Below are 18,298 nucleotides of genomic sequence, written 5' to 3' on the forward strand. Positions count from 1 at the left end.
CATTTGATTACAATATTTTGGCGATGAGGATGGGATCCAGTAGTCCAAGTGTAGACATTGTAAGTTGCTTTATTAAGATGTTAAGATCAAATGTGTAATGAAGAGCCCCACCAGGAACAGCCTTCCTGCTGCTCAGCCCATCCTCCAACTAACTCTTCGCATCAAACATTTCACAGCATTATCACTCACTAACATTCCACACCACAGTCACACAGGCTGAGCAGCAGATACAACATTTCCCCTCATACGCAGACTCCACAGCAGAGACCACAGATGTCCACAAACCTATAAAGAGGTCTCAGACCACATCTGTACGACCTTCAGCAAGCCATATATTTTAGCTAGAAGGATGTTGTGTTCTGTTGATTGTAGTGCAGATTTTTCATGCAAAGTGTTTTGGCTAAGAAGCAAGGACTGTCTGGTAGTTTCACATCAACTAGAGACTCCTGTCATGTACCCAAATTCTTAATTTGAGCCAGTGCTTTCCGGTTCTCAACACCAGCACTTTATTGTCAACAGCGGTGCTTATGACAGTTTGCCACATGGCTGTGTGTTTGCCTTATATACAGACGAGCACAACAACCGTTGGTTAATAATTTAATTTATCTGAAAACAGCAATTACCAGCCTTCCACGCCATTCCTACATCTTTGGGGGCCTGGAATAGTCTGAATTGTCACACATGTAGGGTTTCATGGTTAATAGTTGAGTTGGTTCTATCATAGGCAGCACTGACAGGAGCAATGGGCTGGTGCAAGCTGCAGTGGCCTCCTGACGATGGCCTCGGCACTTATTTTTCCAACAATTTAAACACTGCATGACCGTCCAGTGCTTCATGCTCCAGCACGAGTAAAGTGTTAGTCTGTGCAGGGGACACACATTGAACGGGCACTGGAGTTAGATGTGCTAGTATATATGGGCCCATGGCCAAGTAGGTGTAGATTTGTCCACTTGCATGGAGGTCAAACCGACATGGAAAGTGCAGGGTCAGTGTTTCCTCACAAGGGGTAAGGGTGGGTGAGACTGCAATGTGGAAGGGGAAAGGAGCATGTAGACAAAGTTAAGTCACACTATGTAAATGGTGGCATGGGGAGAAGTGGGCTTAAGAGATGGGTACCCAGGGCACATTTAGGGTGATGTAGTGGTCACAGGCAAAATAGAACGAACAGAGGTGGTTTGGTAGAGACATGGGTGACAGCTGTACATAAACCAACAGCAACAGACCCACAAACACATGCACATAAGCACAGACAAACAGGAATTATGGATATAGACATACACAGGCGTACGTAAAGACACACAAATAAACCCATTATAGGCAGCACACACAGCTACAGTGCATGATTGCTCGTATTCATAAAAATACAAGGTCACACAAGCACACACGTACATGCTGCAACACAAACAGTCAAACACTTGTGTATATAAAGAAATGAGGAAAGGTAGGATTGCAGTACATATGAAACATGAGGAACGCAAGTGTGTGCTCTGTCAGAAGAGAAGTGGGAAAATAAGAGTACACCATACATTGTGGAGTGGGAAATAGAGGATGAAGATGTGTGCGGAGGGAAGATGGGGTGGGTGACACTCCATAGTGAGGTAAGGAGAGAAAAATACATGCCAGGAGACGGATGGTGCGTACTGCATGAATGAGCGAATGAGTGCCTTTGAGTTGTACAGCGCAACAGCTGCTCCAAAGAGTATACCAGCATTAGAAACTAATGAGAGATTGAATTAATGATCCCAGAACAAAAAGCCAAGACTTGAGCTTTTTCCTAAAGAATGATTCCTAGGCTACAGAGTGAAGTTCGTAAGGGAGCTTGCCTAAGGCTAAAGCTGCCAAAAAGAACACTAGCAGCCATGCCTTCTGGCTAACTAAACCCTCATAAGGGTTCATGTAGTGGTAAGCGTGGCAAGGAAGCTGCTTCTGTACCGTCAGTGGTGTAGCATGATCATGTGCAGGTACTTTGAACTTATATGTGTCAGCTAGGTGACATGTCACTTTTACAAGATATGATCTGTCATCCACAAAGTGTGACAACGTGTGTGCAAGAAATCAGAAGAGACAGCATACACTTGGGTAAATATGTGCAATGAATGTAGGTGTCTGCATAAATGTGCATACACCTATGTGTGGGGAGGTGAGGGATGAGAGAGTAAGATATAAGTGTGATAAATGATAAAGTACCTGAGTCCATATGCACTTTGTTGTGTATTATAGGCTTTACACTTTACCCTTGATGCACAGAGAATTAGTCCGGGCAAAGCATGCATACAATAGTGTTAGGACAGAATTGCATACTTTGTGAACACATTCAATGGAGGTTTTATGCACCTGAAGGTGTGGTAGTAGGTCCATAAGAACAGTGAGAGAGGTTACACAGAATCAAGCATGGACAGATGCGAGATAGCCGGTGTGGCCTTCCTTACTGCGCCTTCTCCTAACTTGCTCCAAAGACCTGGAACTCCCCACCTCTGCACCTCAGGCAATCACCATCTCTGTCGCAATTCAGGAAGGACTTCAAGACCTGGACGGAGCATCTGAACCAATCAAACACTCACACCCAGTCAAAAGATCTGGGTTTGATCCATCACCGTTCTTTAGCCCACTCTGCCACCCCAGTTCAGACATGGCTATATGCAAATCAGTCTGACCCTGTGCCTTATGGGAACAGTCCAGCCCGAACTGCCAAGCCATGCCTTTCCTGGACCGGAAACAAGCTTCCGAGGACCGGTTTCTGGCATTACAGCCGTCTTCAGCCCGGCTTGCTTGAATCCAGTGGCAAAGTGAGCAAGGGACTCACGTCTGAGCATACCCTGCCACAATTATGGCGGCCAAAGCGGTACAAAAGGGGGTGGTTATGGACGGAGCATCTGAACCAATCAAACACTCACACCCAGTCAAAAGATCTGGGTTTGATCCATCACCGTTCTTTAGCCCACTCTGCCACCCCAGTTCAGACATGGCTATATGCAAATCAGTCTGACCCTGTGCCTTATGGGAACAGTCCAGCCCGAACTGCCCAGCCATGCCTTCCCTGGACCGGAAACAAGCTTCTGAGGACCGGTTTCTGGCATTACAGCCGTCTTTAGCCCAGCTTGCTTGAATCCAGTGGCAAAGTGAGCAAGGGACTCACGTCTGAGCATACCCTGCCACACTTATGGCGGCCAAAGCGGTACAAAAGGGGGTGGTGATGGACGGAGCATCTGAACCAATCAAACACTTACACCCAGTCAAAAGATCTGGGTTTGATCCATCACCGTTCTTTAGCCCACTCTGCCACCCCAGTTCAGACAACTGCATACCCAGCACCGCTCCCCCCAGTGCATTTAGACCCTCACAAGTGAGTAGTCGTACTTTATAAGAATACTGATTGATTGATGTAGAATCTAGAACATGGTTAAGTCAATACTGGTGTTTGCACTTTCTCCCTTCTTCAAATACAATTGTGCTGCTGTTTGTGGCACCATTCATCATGGCTTTTTCAGAATATATCTACTTTATTGTCATTAGACCAAAATGTTGTGGGTCAGAGGAAGATAATCTCATGAAGGGAGTAAACTTAAAAAACAAAAGGTAAAAAAAGGTGTCTTACCGCACTGGTTTGTTTGCAGCATCTGGATCCAAAGCAGTGATGACTCCAACCACAGTTCCCACCCGGGCATCCTCTTGAACCTCCATGACTTCACCTGGAGCCTGGAATTCGGGCGGTTCGTCCACATCGGTCACGCTCACCATAACAATCGTCTGATCCCGAAAGGTGCCAAGATCCACAAACCTCGGGTCCACAAACTTGTTCAGTGCTTCCACCACCACTGTGTGCACTTTCTTTGCCTCAAAGTTCAGGGGCTGGTACAGAACAGAAGATGATTATGTTAGCAAGAGACAAGAGTAAAATGTGCTTAGTTTCAAATATTTATAGGTGAGATGTGGATGAACAACTATCAGCAGCTTCTTGCTCACAAAGTAGAGAGCCAGAATCCCATGCAAAGAGCCTTAGTAAATGGAAGGGTGCACAATACATGTCCAATGAGCTGACAACAGAAAGCAGAAAAGTGCAAACACAGTGAAGACAACAACCAAGCTGAGAACACCACCCTAGTACATACATGAACAAATCTCTGACAGAAAATAAATACATATCACTAATCGTATATCCCTATTCGTATCTTGTAATGTATGAAAAACTCATCTGAAGTCATAATTTCCCCTACTTTCCTTCCTTACTTCACTTTCTCAAGTAGACCATATGACCTATCAGTGCTTCAAAATCAATAACAACCGGAAAAGAGCATGAACTTTAGAGAAAATAGCAAAATGAATGAACATCTTATGGAGATTTGTGACACAATGAAAGAAGACGTAATGGAACCCAACAGTGATTCATCCTAGGCAAAACAAACACTGAGTATCAAAGAACATAGAGCTTAAAAGTGCTATTGTAGAATAAACTGGATGATAGTGCCTGTAACTGCAGCCCAAGACGTCTGCCGTGCAACCAAGTACCCGTGGGCTTGGTTATTGAATATGTACCTCTGGTAGAAGGCGGCTTCTATAGTACAAAGTCGGTACTTGCCCGTATGACGATGCACATCCAAAAGAGAACCTCGACTCTTTAGCGGAGTGATGAGAGGGAATCTCTGTCCTCATATATCATGTTACTGAAGCTTGCACCTCACAAAAAAGTGGTTTAATGGATGCTTTGCATCGGTACCACACCCAGACCACCATTTGAGAGTGAGGAAATATCTGACTCTTTTCCAAATGCAGGCTAAGGGTTGTTTCTGTAGACACAATGATGGTTCTGTAGGGTCCACATTCAGTATCTGCACAGACACCCTGGCCATATATGGTGGCTCCATTAAAGGAGTATGCAATACATTTAAAGAATTTCTCTTATGGACCAGAGGTGAGAGAACTTTATCTCCTGCCTTCATCCCTCAAGCTCTTGGTCAGCAAGTGCATGTAGGAGACTAACTAGGGGCTTTGTTGAGCGACCCTAAGCAACTGGAGATATGGTGGTCCCACCTCAGCTACCCTGCAGCGATCCACCTTCCAAATTCAGAGCTTCCTTATGCTCTGGTGGAGGATTTTTGCCAAGTAATATCAAATAAGCTGGCGGAAAATGTAAGTGCCAGCTAGGGTGCCATGTCGTGGCAGACTGGTTTGCATTTTTTGATTTCTGAAAGCAAACCCAGACCAGGGTTTTGGTCGGAGAAAAAAAAAATTCTTTATGCACATGGAAACTTTACATCTATTTCAGTTTGCATAAACCTAGAAGCCCCAGAACAAAGTAGCAGCTAGACCGCCAAAGCAATGAACCCGACCAAGTTTCAATTCAAGTGGCTCTGAGTCCGATGATCTATTTGTTAAAATACATTAAAATAATCAACTTCCCCCAACAACAGGAAGCAAGGATACCCAACTGCACCAAACAACTCTGTAACCAGTGGAGCCACTGTCAGATACCAGACAGTGAAGTTGGCCAGAAACCCAGAGAGAGTAATCCTATGGATGGACTGGTAAGACAGCTATTGGCTGGAATAAGAGGGTACCACAAACAACCAGAAATCAATTTATTTAAGAAGGGAGTGCCAGAGCATCTCTCGAATGGCATCCAGAATGAGAAGACCAAGGTCAATTTACATCTTCACACTGTGCTCTCTTAAGGCAGAATCCTCAAAACACAACACTTTGTAAAAAGGATTTTGTGCATTTCACCAGACAAATGGAACTTCATTTATGCTGGAGTAAGCAGAGTAATTTCAGTAATTCCACATTACTCTTTGATGCAGAATTACTGATAATGACACAATCACTCCTGCTCACGTAATTAACAGTATTTTGGGGGAAAGAATCCTACAGCGAGAGCACATAAAGCAAGAGTGAACAGCTGCTCATGCCCTCTATTCATGTTCTGCCACATTTAGAATCTATTTTGGATTCCTGTGTGCATTTTGCACTAAGATAATAGCACTAAATGGTGTTATGTGACAGGAGTAAGTTGGGGGAGTATTCTCCCAAAGAGCACATTCAGCGAGTGTGAGCAGCTGCTTATGCTTTCCATTCATGTCCTGTTGCATTCAGCACCATTTGTTAGTGGAAAATGCATTTTTACACCTATTTTGGATGCAAGAGGGCATTTGTTTGCTAAGAAATTGTGCTAAATGCATAATTGCTCTTCTAGCGTAATTATGCAGAATACTGCGGAATTCTTAGGTAATTCGGTGTGATTCATCTACACTGAATTACACGTGTTTTCGACCACCCCTAAATTAGATCTGACATCCTCCAGTTCATCCATACAAATTACAAAACATGCCCGACTTGCCCTCCACCCAATATCCAGAATTAACCTAATTATATCTGAGCAAACAGAAAATATTACATATAAACAGTTGCCCAGTGCCATACTACTGTACATAGATTGTCTCGTTGCTGGTCAGGGAGAATCCTAGTCTACAGCTAAAGTATTCCTCTTTACAGCTGCAACCCAGGTCTTCCTTGCTAACCCCAAGCAAAAGGATACAGAGTTTTCATGAAGAACTAGAGCTCTAACATTCTGAATGCGGCACCCATTGATACCATGCTGCTGGAAAAGGAGCTTTGGAATTTTACTTTGATCATTCTGCAAAAAGATAGCAAAATTTGACTTTTATGTGTACTGTTTTTGTAAAACATATTGAAGGTTGATGTTTCATAAATGTTAGGAAAACTGTGATTGAGTCAATGATGACATCATATACTAATAAAAAGCTATACAATGGGATATTCCGTCAAGTATTTATCTAAAAATATTCCCTCTTCGGATAATCCATCATACTTTAAATGAATCCCTCCTAAATTTGGAAAATGGTCCCAGAAACTTTCTGGAAGATGGAAAATAGGCATTTTTAGCCTTTCTTTATATTGTGTTGAAGTGGAGAGAATGGAAGGGCAGGAAGCTATTGGCAAATACTGACTATGCTAAAATTACCTACATTGTGCTTAAGTGGGTGTGGTAGAAAGGTCCTCCATAAGAGGAGAAACCACCAGGAAAGGGAGCCCCATAAATGATCTTAGAGAACAGGTAGAATAACAGACCTCAGGTTCTCCAAAATGGGGAAACATCGTTTACAACGGAACCGCCACAACGCGGTACCGTTGCGACGCAGTTTTAACAACGAAAGTCGTTACAACGACTTTGCTGGAGGGCGCTCTAGGATAGGGGATAGTTTAATTTACTATCCAACACCTTCCCTACGATCCACGGGGACTGGTGTTGGAATAGTAAATTAAACTATTCACTATCAGCGCCCCCCCAACGCAAGTCGTTGTAACGACTTGCGTTGTTAAAACTGCGTCGTAAAGGGACGCGTTGTAACGGTACGCGTTGTACCATCATACATCCCCAAAATGAGAGTCCCTCAGGAACAAGAAAACAAATACTGTGCACAAAAAGCTAACAAATGTCTCTTCAACACATCAGGAATAGATGCTAGAGAGAATCAGACGCATGCCATGAAAACAACAGTGAACAAAACCACAGTCGGACGTTGGAGAATCAGTATGACCAAGAAATGCTTAATTTTTCCCATTAAACACAAGCAGGAAGCACAACATAAGCAACCCTAGCCTTATAGAAATTAAATATTATCATTAAATAGCATCACAAAACAGCCCCCCTCCTCCAAAGCCATAACAAGCATTAAAGTTGCTTCAAACAGCTGTTGTTTAAAACCGCTCTGGCTGAGAGAGGGCCAGACTACCGACAGCCAAGTGAATGGTTTCCAACTACAATAGTAGCAATGGGCGCTGGCACATCATGTCTATTTAATTTATCTCTCCCTCATCTGTTTCCACAACATGTTATTTGTGTTCCCTTATTAGAATCATTGTCACAAATTCCCTCACTCCCCTAAATCCAGCTTCATCCAGACATAAAAAATGGCATTTATTGCCATGCAACTGATCAACATTTTTTGTCCAGCTGGCATCCACTACACACTGCACAACAAAAACCAAACCTGTCTACTTCTTCCAGGTGCGCAAATACACCCTCCCAGGACATGTTCCCTGAAACCCTTCCATCAAAAGCTGTCTGTTGATGCTGTAATGCCAGAAACCGGTCCTCGGAAGCTTGTTTCCGGTCCAGGGAAGACATGGCTTGGCAGTTCGGGCTGGACTGTTCCCATGAGGAACAGGGTCAGACTGATTTGCATATAGCCATGTCTGAACTGGGGTGGCAGAGTGGGCTAAAGAACGGTGATGGATTAAACCCAGATCTTTTGACTGGGTGTGAGTGTCTGATTGATTCAGATGCTCCGTCCATCACCACCCCTTTTTGTACCGCTTTTGGCCGCCATAAGTGTGGCAGGGTATGCTCAGACATGAGTCTCTTGCTCACTTTGCCACTGGATTCAAGCAAGACGGGCTGAAGATGGCTGGAATGCCAGAACCCGGTCCTCGGAAGCTTGTTTCCAGTCCAGGGAAGACATGGCTTGGCAGTTTGGGCTGGACTGTTCCCATGAGGCACAGGGTCAGACTGATTTGCATATAGCCATGTCTGAACTGGGGTGGCAGAGTGGGCTAAAGAACGGTGATGGATTAAACCCAGATCTTTTGACTGGGTGTGAGTGTTTGATTGATTCAGATGCTCCGTCCATCACCACCCCCTTTTGTACCGCTTTTGGCCGCCATAAGTGTGGCAGGGTATGCTCAGACGTGAGTCCCTTGCTCACTTTGCCACTGGATTCAAGCAAGCCGGGCTGAAGACGGCTGGAATGCCAGAAACCGGTCCTCGTAAGCTTATTTCCGGTCCAGGGAAGACATTGCTTGGCAGTTCGGGCTGGACTGTTCCCATGAGGCACAGGGTCAGACTGATTTGCATATAGCCATGTCTGAAATGGGGTGGCAGAGTGAGCTAAAGAACGGTGATGGATTAAACCCAGATCTTTTGACTGGGTGTGAGTGTTTGATTGATTCAGATGCTCCGTCCACACCACCCCCTTTTGTACCATCTGTTGAAGCTTGACAGGAAATAACCCCACACCACAGAGGACCATACTTCACTATGGGCTGCACACTCTGGGCCAAATTTCCAAAAGTGTCACGCAACGCAGCGCAGCAGCCAAAAGTGCCGCACTGCGTTGTATGAGAGGAAGAGAGCAGGAGAGTGCCATGTCTACAGAGTACTGGCACTCTCCTCTCTCTGGCGCCAGTGCAGAATTTTGATGCTGAGTGCCACATACTATGCACCTTAGTAAAAGGATGTGTGCTTGAGTCTAGCATAGGTTTGTACTTGAAAGTAAATTAGCAAAAACATTTTGTACTGGTTAGTATCACGTTTGTGACTCTAACCCAGCGCAAAATATTTGTAAAGCTACATAAGGGTTTTGCATCAAAAAGCATGGGTGGTTGCATGGAAATGCCCATGCACCAATGTAACGCATCTTTGATGCTACCTAACGCAAAGCAGTGCTTTTGCGCTGGAAAGTAAATTAAAAAAACATTTTGCACTGGTTTGCGTCACTTTTGTGAAACAGACACCCCGTAAATCTACCCCTCAGTCTCTGTTCTGATTCAGAAACAGTTTCACAAATTAAGCAAAATAACGTTGGTCCATCAATCCAGTGCAAGAGAGCATTCTTTCAGATGCAAAGACCATCATGTGGAACAAACTCCCTCACAGATGTCAATGGTTTAAAGTTTTGGGAAAATACTTAAGGCTTGTCAAATTTCCATTGCTTTATGTGATCTGAGACATTTAAAAAAAATAAGCCAGTGAGAGATTGAACAGATAAATACAGCTCAAAAGTATATCTCTTTCAATGCATCCAATTACTATAAAATGAAATCTCTGCTGCCCACAAGGCATATATGGAGCCTTTTAAAGACTATATACTGGTTATACCGGGCATAGATGATGCATCTAATGTTATTTGATTGGCCTTGAGACCTCATGAATATATGCCTTATGTGATATATACTTGTGCCATGAGTTGTGTGCTGGTACCAGGGAGCTTCTTCAATCCTGGACATGCATGTCTCCTGATGGAATTTATACACTTTTTCACCCCTTAACTTTATTTCACTTGAACAGATTTGCACAAAACATGGCATGCTGAAACCTAGCTACTGCATTCTTAGGCTGGCTAGTTTAATGTAAAACCAACAAGGGAGTCGAACACAAGGCCGTGTGTTAAACCCCCAGAAGGCACATCACTTCTTAGTATTTTTGGGAGGTTCTAGGGATCTGCCTATCCACTGCAACACTCAGAGCAACACCCCAGGGGATTTGCTCCGGATCCATGAATTCACCATGAAGCCCCAGGTATGCTGAGCTGGGCATGGCGGTGGAATCGTGGAACCCCCATAATTTTATTTTCCATTTGACCCCAGAAGGCTCCCTCTTGCATCTCATTCCGCACATCCCAAGAGGTCAAGGTGCCCCTACCATGCCCCCTTATATAGTATTTTGTAGGACTGAGAACAAGTCCACGAGTCCTGAAATGGCGGTTGCTACTTTTCTTTCAGGTTGCGACCAGCCAATCACAACGTGTGGTTGAGCTTGCGGTTCTGCTGTGGATCCTTGAGCATTACTTTCTCAAAAACTACTAAATGGATTTCCACCAAATCACAAAAGCTTGTTTTCTGCACCAAGATCTAGCCTTCTGCCCAATTTGGTGCTGTTCCGTTCAGGCGTTTCGGCTGTAGCTGTGCCTAATTTTCCTATAGAAAAAGGTGAAGGAAGTGACCCAATTAGGGCCACCCGGGTCACTCGCAACCACCATCAGCCTTCCATACAAATGAAGAGTCAGTCTGACAGTAGAGAATACAAACCAAGTATATGTTTATTCAGATACACTCGAGCGGAGCCCCGTCTGCCCAGTCGCGTAGGGGTGCAGCAGAGAGGACTGACATCAGAAAACATGGTGATACATTATGTACGATTCAGAACCAAAGAAGGCACGCACAGACTGGACATTTCTAGATGGAGGCAGCTACACAAAGTAGGCACAGGAGGATAAGTTTCAATCCTGAGACTGGGCACTCACTATCTCTATGCCAAAGTCGTTCTGCCTGCGCCCATTCCTAGACTAGTGGGAGTAGGCCTCTATCTAGTGGGAAAGGTATGCGCTGATAAGAACAGTGTATTCATTAGTACAGCAAGGTCCAACCTTAGGAAAAGGAAAATTTCCAGAGCTGCTTCTCGCAAAGGCAGAGAGATATTAGCTTCACTCATGGACCAAAATGGCGGCCAAATATAAAATGGGGCAGCGAATGCTAACTTCTGCAGAACAATATGTAACCACAGAGCAAGGACATTTTTATTCTAACAAAAGGACCCTCTCTTTTTCTAGCCCCCCTGCTCGATGGATCACCCAAAACTTTCCAGGAAGGAGATGAGGTGGAAGAACATTTATGTTTGGAAAGTTCTGTGAAGAGTCATGAAAATGAGCCACATTTATTAGGAAAAAAATGTTTTTCCTCTGGAAACACGACCCTAACTATAACTACCCAGTGGTATATATACACACAAACACACATATATGGGGTCTCAGGGCCATTAAAGGCTCAGGGAAGTGGGCTACATGACCCCCCTTCCTTAAAGGAATTGGCTCTAGGGGTAGGCTCCCTGGGGCCTCTAATAGCTCAGGGGGGAGGCAGCATGGCCCCTTCTCCATAACAATATATTTTGGCTCTGAGGGTAAGCTGCCCTGAGCTTATAAGGAGTAAGTGTGGCACAGCTGCAATTTGTTTTTTTGATCCCGCAAGAGTCTTGCGAGATCACTTAAATGTTCTCATTTTTTGTCTTTTTGGCCTCCAGGAGAGGGGGTGTCTCTCTGGGTCCCTATGGGGCCTAGGGGACCATTGTATCCCTACCCTGCCACCATATACTTATTTCTTTTAACACCTTCAGGACTGGGGACTAAGTCCACAAGTCCTGTAATGGTCATGTTGCCCCCAGCCAATCAGAGAGCTCACTCTTGTGGGATTCTGACTCCTCTGGTAGTGAGATGCCCCAAGGGAAAAAAGCATCTTGGGTCAATCAGAACGATCTATTTTTAAATTGACACTCATATGAGAGTCTGGTAAACTCTTGCAAACCCAATTGCCAAAATATACAATTATTTTTGACCATTAATATCTCGAAGACTACTGAACGGGTTGTAGGAAAGTAGTATCTGCTTCTTATGGTTACCCCCTTTTTGCTAATGTCACACTGTTTTTAGCCTAGTCTGATTGGGATCCTGCTATCCAGGAGCCCAGTCTATCTGCTTTCTCTTGTAAATTGAAAAGCACATACTTTAGGTACATTTCAGATTGTATTCTGGAGTACCCTTATCAGTCCCTAGTATATGGTACACCATGTACCCAGGTCATAGGTACCCCAGGGGCCTCCCATGGGCTGAATCATGTATTATGCCACCCCTAAGATGCCATTCAAATTGACACGATAAGCCTTCTACAGCAGACTGTGTAAGCTGGTGCTTTCACCACTTACTTAAGATATAGGTTCACTATATCTATCTAAATTACTCACTTACATACCTATCAGTCACCCCAATGGCAGGGTGCTGGGTTTTATGTGAGAGGGTGCCCCTGCACGAACAGAGCCCCTCTGCAGCCTTCGGAGATCCTTCTCCGGGGTTGTCTGTGATGCATCCAGACATATATGTTTGAGTGCATTATAACCTTGCGGTAAATGCTAACTTTAAAACGGCTGCTTAGAAACATGTTGTGTTTGGTGTCAAGCACCTTGGAATCATACCTCAATGCCAGTGACTGGCATGGGAGGTATGATTCTACCCTTCTATAGGGACATATGTGGGTCACCGGTATACTCTGCACCAGCTTTCTCAAACTGGGCAGCACAAAATGGATGCTGCCAGCCACATACATGATTATGCTCTCCTGTTGCAGAGCCAAGCTCCTGCAGAGGAAGGCATGACGATAGGCATCCTGTCACAGTGAGGTGTAGCCACCTCCCAGACAGGATTTAGTGTATTGGGGCTGGGTGGGTGCACCCTTAGAGTGCCAGAAAGTATGCACTGGGGACACATTTGCTGTCCCTGTGCATAGTCCAGCTCAAACCAGTTCCAGGAGCCATTTGCTCCTGCTCTGGTGTGAAACTGGACAAAGGACATGGGCATAAATTCATTTTATTTATTTATTTATGTACTTACCTCGGTTCGACTGTGTGCCGGAGTTTACTACCCCCCACCCTGCCCCTCCCTGCACCACCACCCTGCAGCACTCCCTGCAGGAGCCGCTACTGGGTGTTATATGTTAGTCTTTATATGTTTGACTGTGTGCATCTCTTTGTGTCTGGCACAAAGAGATGCACAGCGGGTCGAAGTGGGCGAAATCTCTAGGAACAACTATCCCAGAACTGTTAAATTCTGGCAGCTGAGATCTCTTGAATTAAAGGACAAGGGATGAGGTCGCATGTACCGTGAGCCAAGGGAGGGATAGACAGCTAAATAAAAAACAACCCTTTTAACAAGGATGCTTGCTCCCTGATAGAAATGTAAACGTGTGCAATCGGTTAATTTGCAAATGTAAAGGTTACTTGGAAGCCTGTATCAGCCGTGATTGATTGAATCACTTGGAGCTTCATGAGACATAGATTTATTCTTTTTAAAGGCTATGTAAGTGTGTTAGGAGCAGAGTAATGGAGTGCCTGTTTTTAATGGACACATAAAAAATGTTTGCACTAGGTACAGTCTGATTGCATATTGCTAAAATCTATATTTTTAAAGCATCTTTCATTTTAAACCTAAATCATTTCCCTCATTTTTCTGCATCCGATCTCAGACTAAGTAGTGCAAGTTTAAAATGATGGCTTACATATTCTAAGTTCTTTCTGTCGCGGACCAGGATTTCATAGTGCTAAGTAACTATTCCCACAGCATCAACTAGGATTCAATTCTATGACTGTCTGGTCACACAGACATCTGCAGTAATTACATTAACCAGCAGAAGTTTCCTAATGTAAAATAGTGAATTTCCCACTGATTAGTTCAACTTAGTTGAACTTATTTTTCCATTAAGGTGTGTATGTATACCATATTTTTCCATTAAGGTCTATATGCAATTACCTGAAAGTGAAAGACCAACAAAATAGTTGCAGAATGGTTTGTTCTTGTTACCATGCATTTGATCCCCCACAGTCACTGACCCCACCCTCGTAGCAGTCAGATCACAGTTCCCATATTGTTTTTTATGCTGTTCGACTACTGCTCTGAATGTCCTATACTTTAAGTACAGCACAGTGAAACTGCTTTATTGATTTGCTCCCATGGTACATCCAGGTTAAACTATCACCTTGCAGGCTGTGATCCTCAGAGATGCATCTGGATGGCAAATCTTGCTATGCACCAATATAAACTCTAGGCTTCTGCTCCAAGGAATTGTCTAGCTTTGTTTCCAGATCCTTCAAGTAAAAGAGACTACTTTGCAGGACAATGTTCCTTACAGAGCAGGGTGCTGGGCATTTGGTCTGGAATGGAAAACTGTAATTCCATTTCTATAAAGGTAGCTTGGTCGAGCAATCAGTGCCTTGCTTACTAAATGTTGAGTCAGACCAGTATAAAACAAGTTATCTTGCATGCTCTTCTCAAGTTTTTATTTGCTTTCTTTGGATAATTTAATATTTTTTTTATTTTTACTTTTGCTTCATGTTTGCTGTCTCCGTGATCTGTGGAGAAGGCTTCACTATACACTCCAATTTAGAGTGACAGTAAAATGGATCCCCAAATAAGAACATCAAAATGAAGAAGCAAAAAGGAATCTTGGGCCATATGTATCAACATTCCGTTTTGCGATTCCTAAATAGCGATTTTTAAGGAATCGCTATTTAGAAATCGCAAAATGGTATGTATGTAGGAATTGGCTATTGTTTCGCGATTCCTTAAAATTCCTTAATTGAATAATTTCCCATTAATTTCTATAGGCCAGGAGGCCCATAGGAATGACTGTGAAATTATTCTCAATTTGCGATTCGCAATTTGCTAATCGCAAATTGAGAATAATTTCAAGGGTGCAGGGGTGTTTCAAGAACACCCTGCTGCACCCCTGAAAATTACATGTGTGCGCATATGGCGCACATACATGCCCTAAGGGCATGTATGAGCGTCACATGGCACCTTTGGCTTTTTAAAAAAATGCTTTTTTAAAAGAATTTGCAACTAATTTGCGATTCCTTAGGGCATTTTGGAATTTCTTTTTTCCTTGATACATTGCTCTTAAGGAATCGCAAAATTTGCAATTCCTTAAATGCAATCGCAAAATAAGGAATGGCAAATTTTGCGATTCCTTATTTTGCACCCAAATTGTTTAATACATACCATTTTGCGAAAATGGGTTCGAAAACCGTTTGCGAACTCATTTGGCCTTCATACATATGGCCCCTTGACACGTTACCTCTTACGTTTTGCTTTACCCTTGTAGAAAACTTTGACTGAACTTTTAAGGCATTGACTATGGGGCCTATTAGCAAGGAATGGCGATATTTTGTGCAAAATGCGCTTAGCATGTTTTTTTATCGCTGCCTATCGCTGGATATGTTAGCGGAGAAAACATGTTATTAGCAAGGCTTTTCTCAATTGTGCTAAAATATCCAGCGATAGCGACGAAATGCGTGAATATCACTGAAAATCCAGCGATATTCACGCATTAACGCCAATGGGGGCTTAACCTGACAATCCACCTCCCATTGAATACACATATCATCCTATTAGCAGGCGTTAGATTCTAGTGATAATCATGCTTAGGGTGACATTTTTTATCGCTAAGCCTGCATTTCTAATAGGCGATAGCTGTGTTAGCGACTGCTTTCAGTCGCTAACAGTTTGGGTACGCCCACTTTGCATGTCATTAGCGATAAATATCGCTGGCATGCAAAGCAGGCCCCAAACCTGTTGCTATTGCCTCAAAGCTGTCTCTAACTGCTGTTAGCGACAGCTTGCTGATAGGGCGATAACAATATTGCCACTTTAGCTGGAAAAAGTCCTGCTAAAGAGGCGATATTGCCCTTGCTAATATGCCCCTTCATTCTTTTTGATCTCAATAAGTTCTCCTAGCACATTAAAGAGATTCTGGAAACACATAAGAGCCTGTCGAACAGGGCTCCATCTTCGGCTCCATCTTCGGTATACACGTAATAAATGATAGTCCTTGCAACTAAGTTGGGAGCAAAGGAGAATGCTGTCGTCAATTTGCTCTGTTGTTAACAAATCAACCAATAAGTGGTTCATTAGGCACCCTTGCTTCAGCCCATTAAATGTAAATGTAAATGAGCTTATATAGCGCACAGCTACCCGCAGTGGGTTTCCCGGCGCTTGCTTAGGGAACCCTTCCTGGTATTCCCCAGTGAGATAGCAGGGTATCCACAAGGTGAAAGTCAGGCATTCCGCCGCGAGGGGCCGTTGTGGAAGCTATTGCCCAGAGTCGCAGAGTGTGAACCCGTGAGTCGAGGAGGCAGCGGAGCAAGAATTATTGAGTCCGTGGAATTTTTAGCCCAAGACCCGCCGAGGCGGGGAATTGAACCCTGGTCCAGGAACGATCTCAGCTTCCGGGTCTGCTGCCTCTAACCCCTGAGCCACACTTACCAGTTCTTAACCCTGTGGACTTTGAAAAAGCTTGCTTGCTGTATACATTTACTTAGATATCAGAATGTAGGTTAGCAAAGAAATTGAAGAGATAGTAACCAGTTTCTATGTGGATCAGCTCATGCCAAAAGAGATTCTGATTGATTTTGTCAAAACCCATGCTATGCTCAGTGCAAGACACATACAAATGTTGCTCCTTGTCTATGTGTGTGTGTCTTCTGCCATGAATGGTAAGGTCAAAGCATTGTCAATTGTAAGATGGGCAGCTTGAAACCTAGTTTGAAATAAAAGAAGCAACATATTCATCCTAATCAAAGTATTTAACCTTTTTAATGCGCTTTTAGAAAACAATGTTTCCTTCAAATCCAATAGTCCATTTTGTTGGCGTTCTAGAGATCAAAAATCAAACCAGTCCCTAAAACACTAGACAATAATGATGAAAGTGACTCCCAGCAAAAATGCTGTTCTAATTTATAGATGACAGTTGGCTGGCTCCTCACCAACGCACACAAAGCCCTACACAACCAAGGCCCGACTTACCTCAACAGCCGCCTCAACTTCTACGCTCCCAAACGCCATCTCCGCTCGACCAGTCACGCCCTCGCCGCCGTCCCCCGCATCCGAAGAGCGACAACAGGAGGAAGGTCCTTCTCCCACCTGGCCGCCAAGACCTGGAACTCCCTCCCTCCCGACCTACGCTTGACCCAAGACCACCTCTCCTTCAGGAAGAAGCTCAAGACCTGGCTGTTCGAGCAGTAGCGGACCCCCCCCCCTAGCGCCTTGAGACCCTCCGGGTGAGTAGTGCGCGGTATAAATGCCTATGATTGATTGATTGATTCTCATGTATAGACGCCAGCTGGAAAACAATTGGGTTGAAGATGACGCAAGAACTTACACAATATAAATGCTTGCATATTTTTAAGTAGACACATCTAACTCACAGGACGTCCGCTAAAGTAGTGAGCAGGATCCAATGAAGCTGGGCCAAAAATTGGATTAATAAAAGTTTAAGTAGATAATGTACAATCAAATAAGTTACAACTACTTACAATGTCTTTGCCATCATTTGCCATAAAAATTTCTCTTCTATCTCTTTAACCTGGCATTCTTGTATTCTTAGCTGGCAATTCGAAATGCAGATGGTGTGCTAAACATGATTCATCGTCATGTAAGCTGCTTCCATGTTTTCATTTATTTGTGGCATGTGCCCTCTTTCCACCTGATTCATCTAGGCACTGCTGTTCTTCACTATCAAACCACGACTTACATGTTCTGTTCAAATGCCCAGACCTACCTTATCTCTTCTGATGGCATGAACTTTAGTTAAAGGGTTCTCCGTTTTATGGACAGATGATCTCAATTCAACGTCCATTCTATCCCACAATTCTGTTGGGTCGAAGAAGTAGCAGACAATTGTAAGAGAACATACTTCTTCTAGATATCAAATTCTCCCTGGAGATCCAATGACCTCATAATCTTTCAACTTTCTTTCCAGGTAATCTTACCAACAAATGTAACACACTTTTCAATTGAAAATGTAGGCACCTTACATCCCATGGTCGAAAATTATGAGTGTTGATCCCAAGCATTGATATTAAAATGTTATTACCAAAGTATTAAATGGGACTGAGGGTAAGCGGGCATGGTCTAAGAAATCAGGCTTAAAAAAAATATCTCCTGAAGGCAAAGAAATGAGGACTCTC

At 43.7% G+C, this 18,298-nt stretch overlaps 1 protein-coding gene across 1 annotated transcript in view; it reads right to left on the minus strand.

Annotated features, from left to right (window-relative positions):
• Positions 1-18,298, minus strand: part of CDH22 (cadherin 22) — a 1,039,820-nt gene that overhangs the window by 317,121 nt on the left and 704,401 nt on the right. The window contains exon 6 of the mRNA XM_078651916.1: positions 3,596-3,849. Within this exon, the coding sequence (XP_078508042.1) occupies positions 3,596-3,849 (254 nt within the window). The remainder of the gene's footprint in view (positions 1-3,595; positions 3,850-18,298) is intronic.

The sequence above is a fragment of the Lissotriton helveticus genome, chromosome 7 (genome assembly GCF_964261635.1).
Source record: "Lissotriton helveticus chromosome 7, aLisHel1.1, whole genome shotgun sequence".
Taxonomy (NCBI): Eukaryota; Metazoa; Chordata; class Amphibia; order Caudata; family Salamandridae; genus Lissotriton; species Lissotriton helveticus.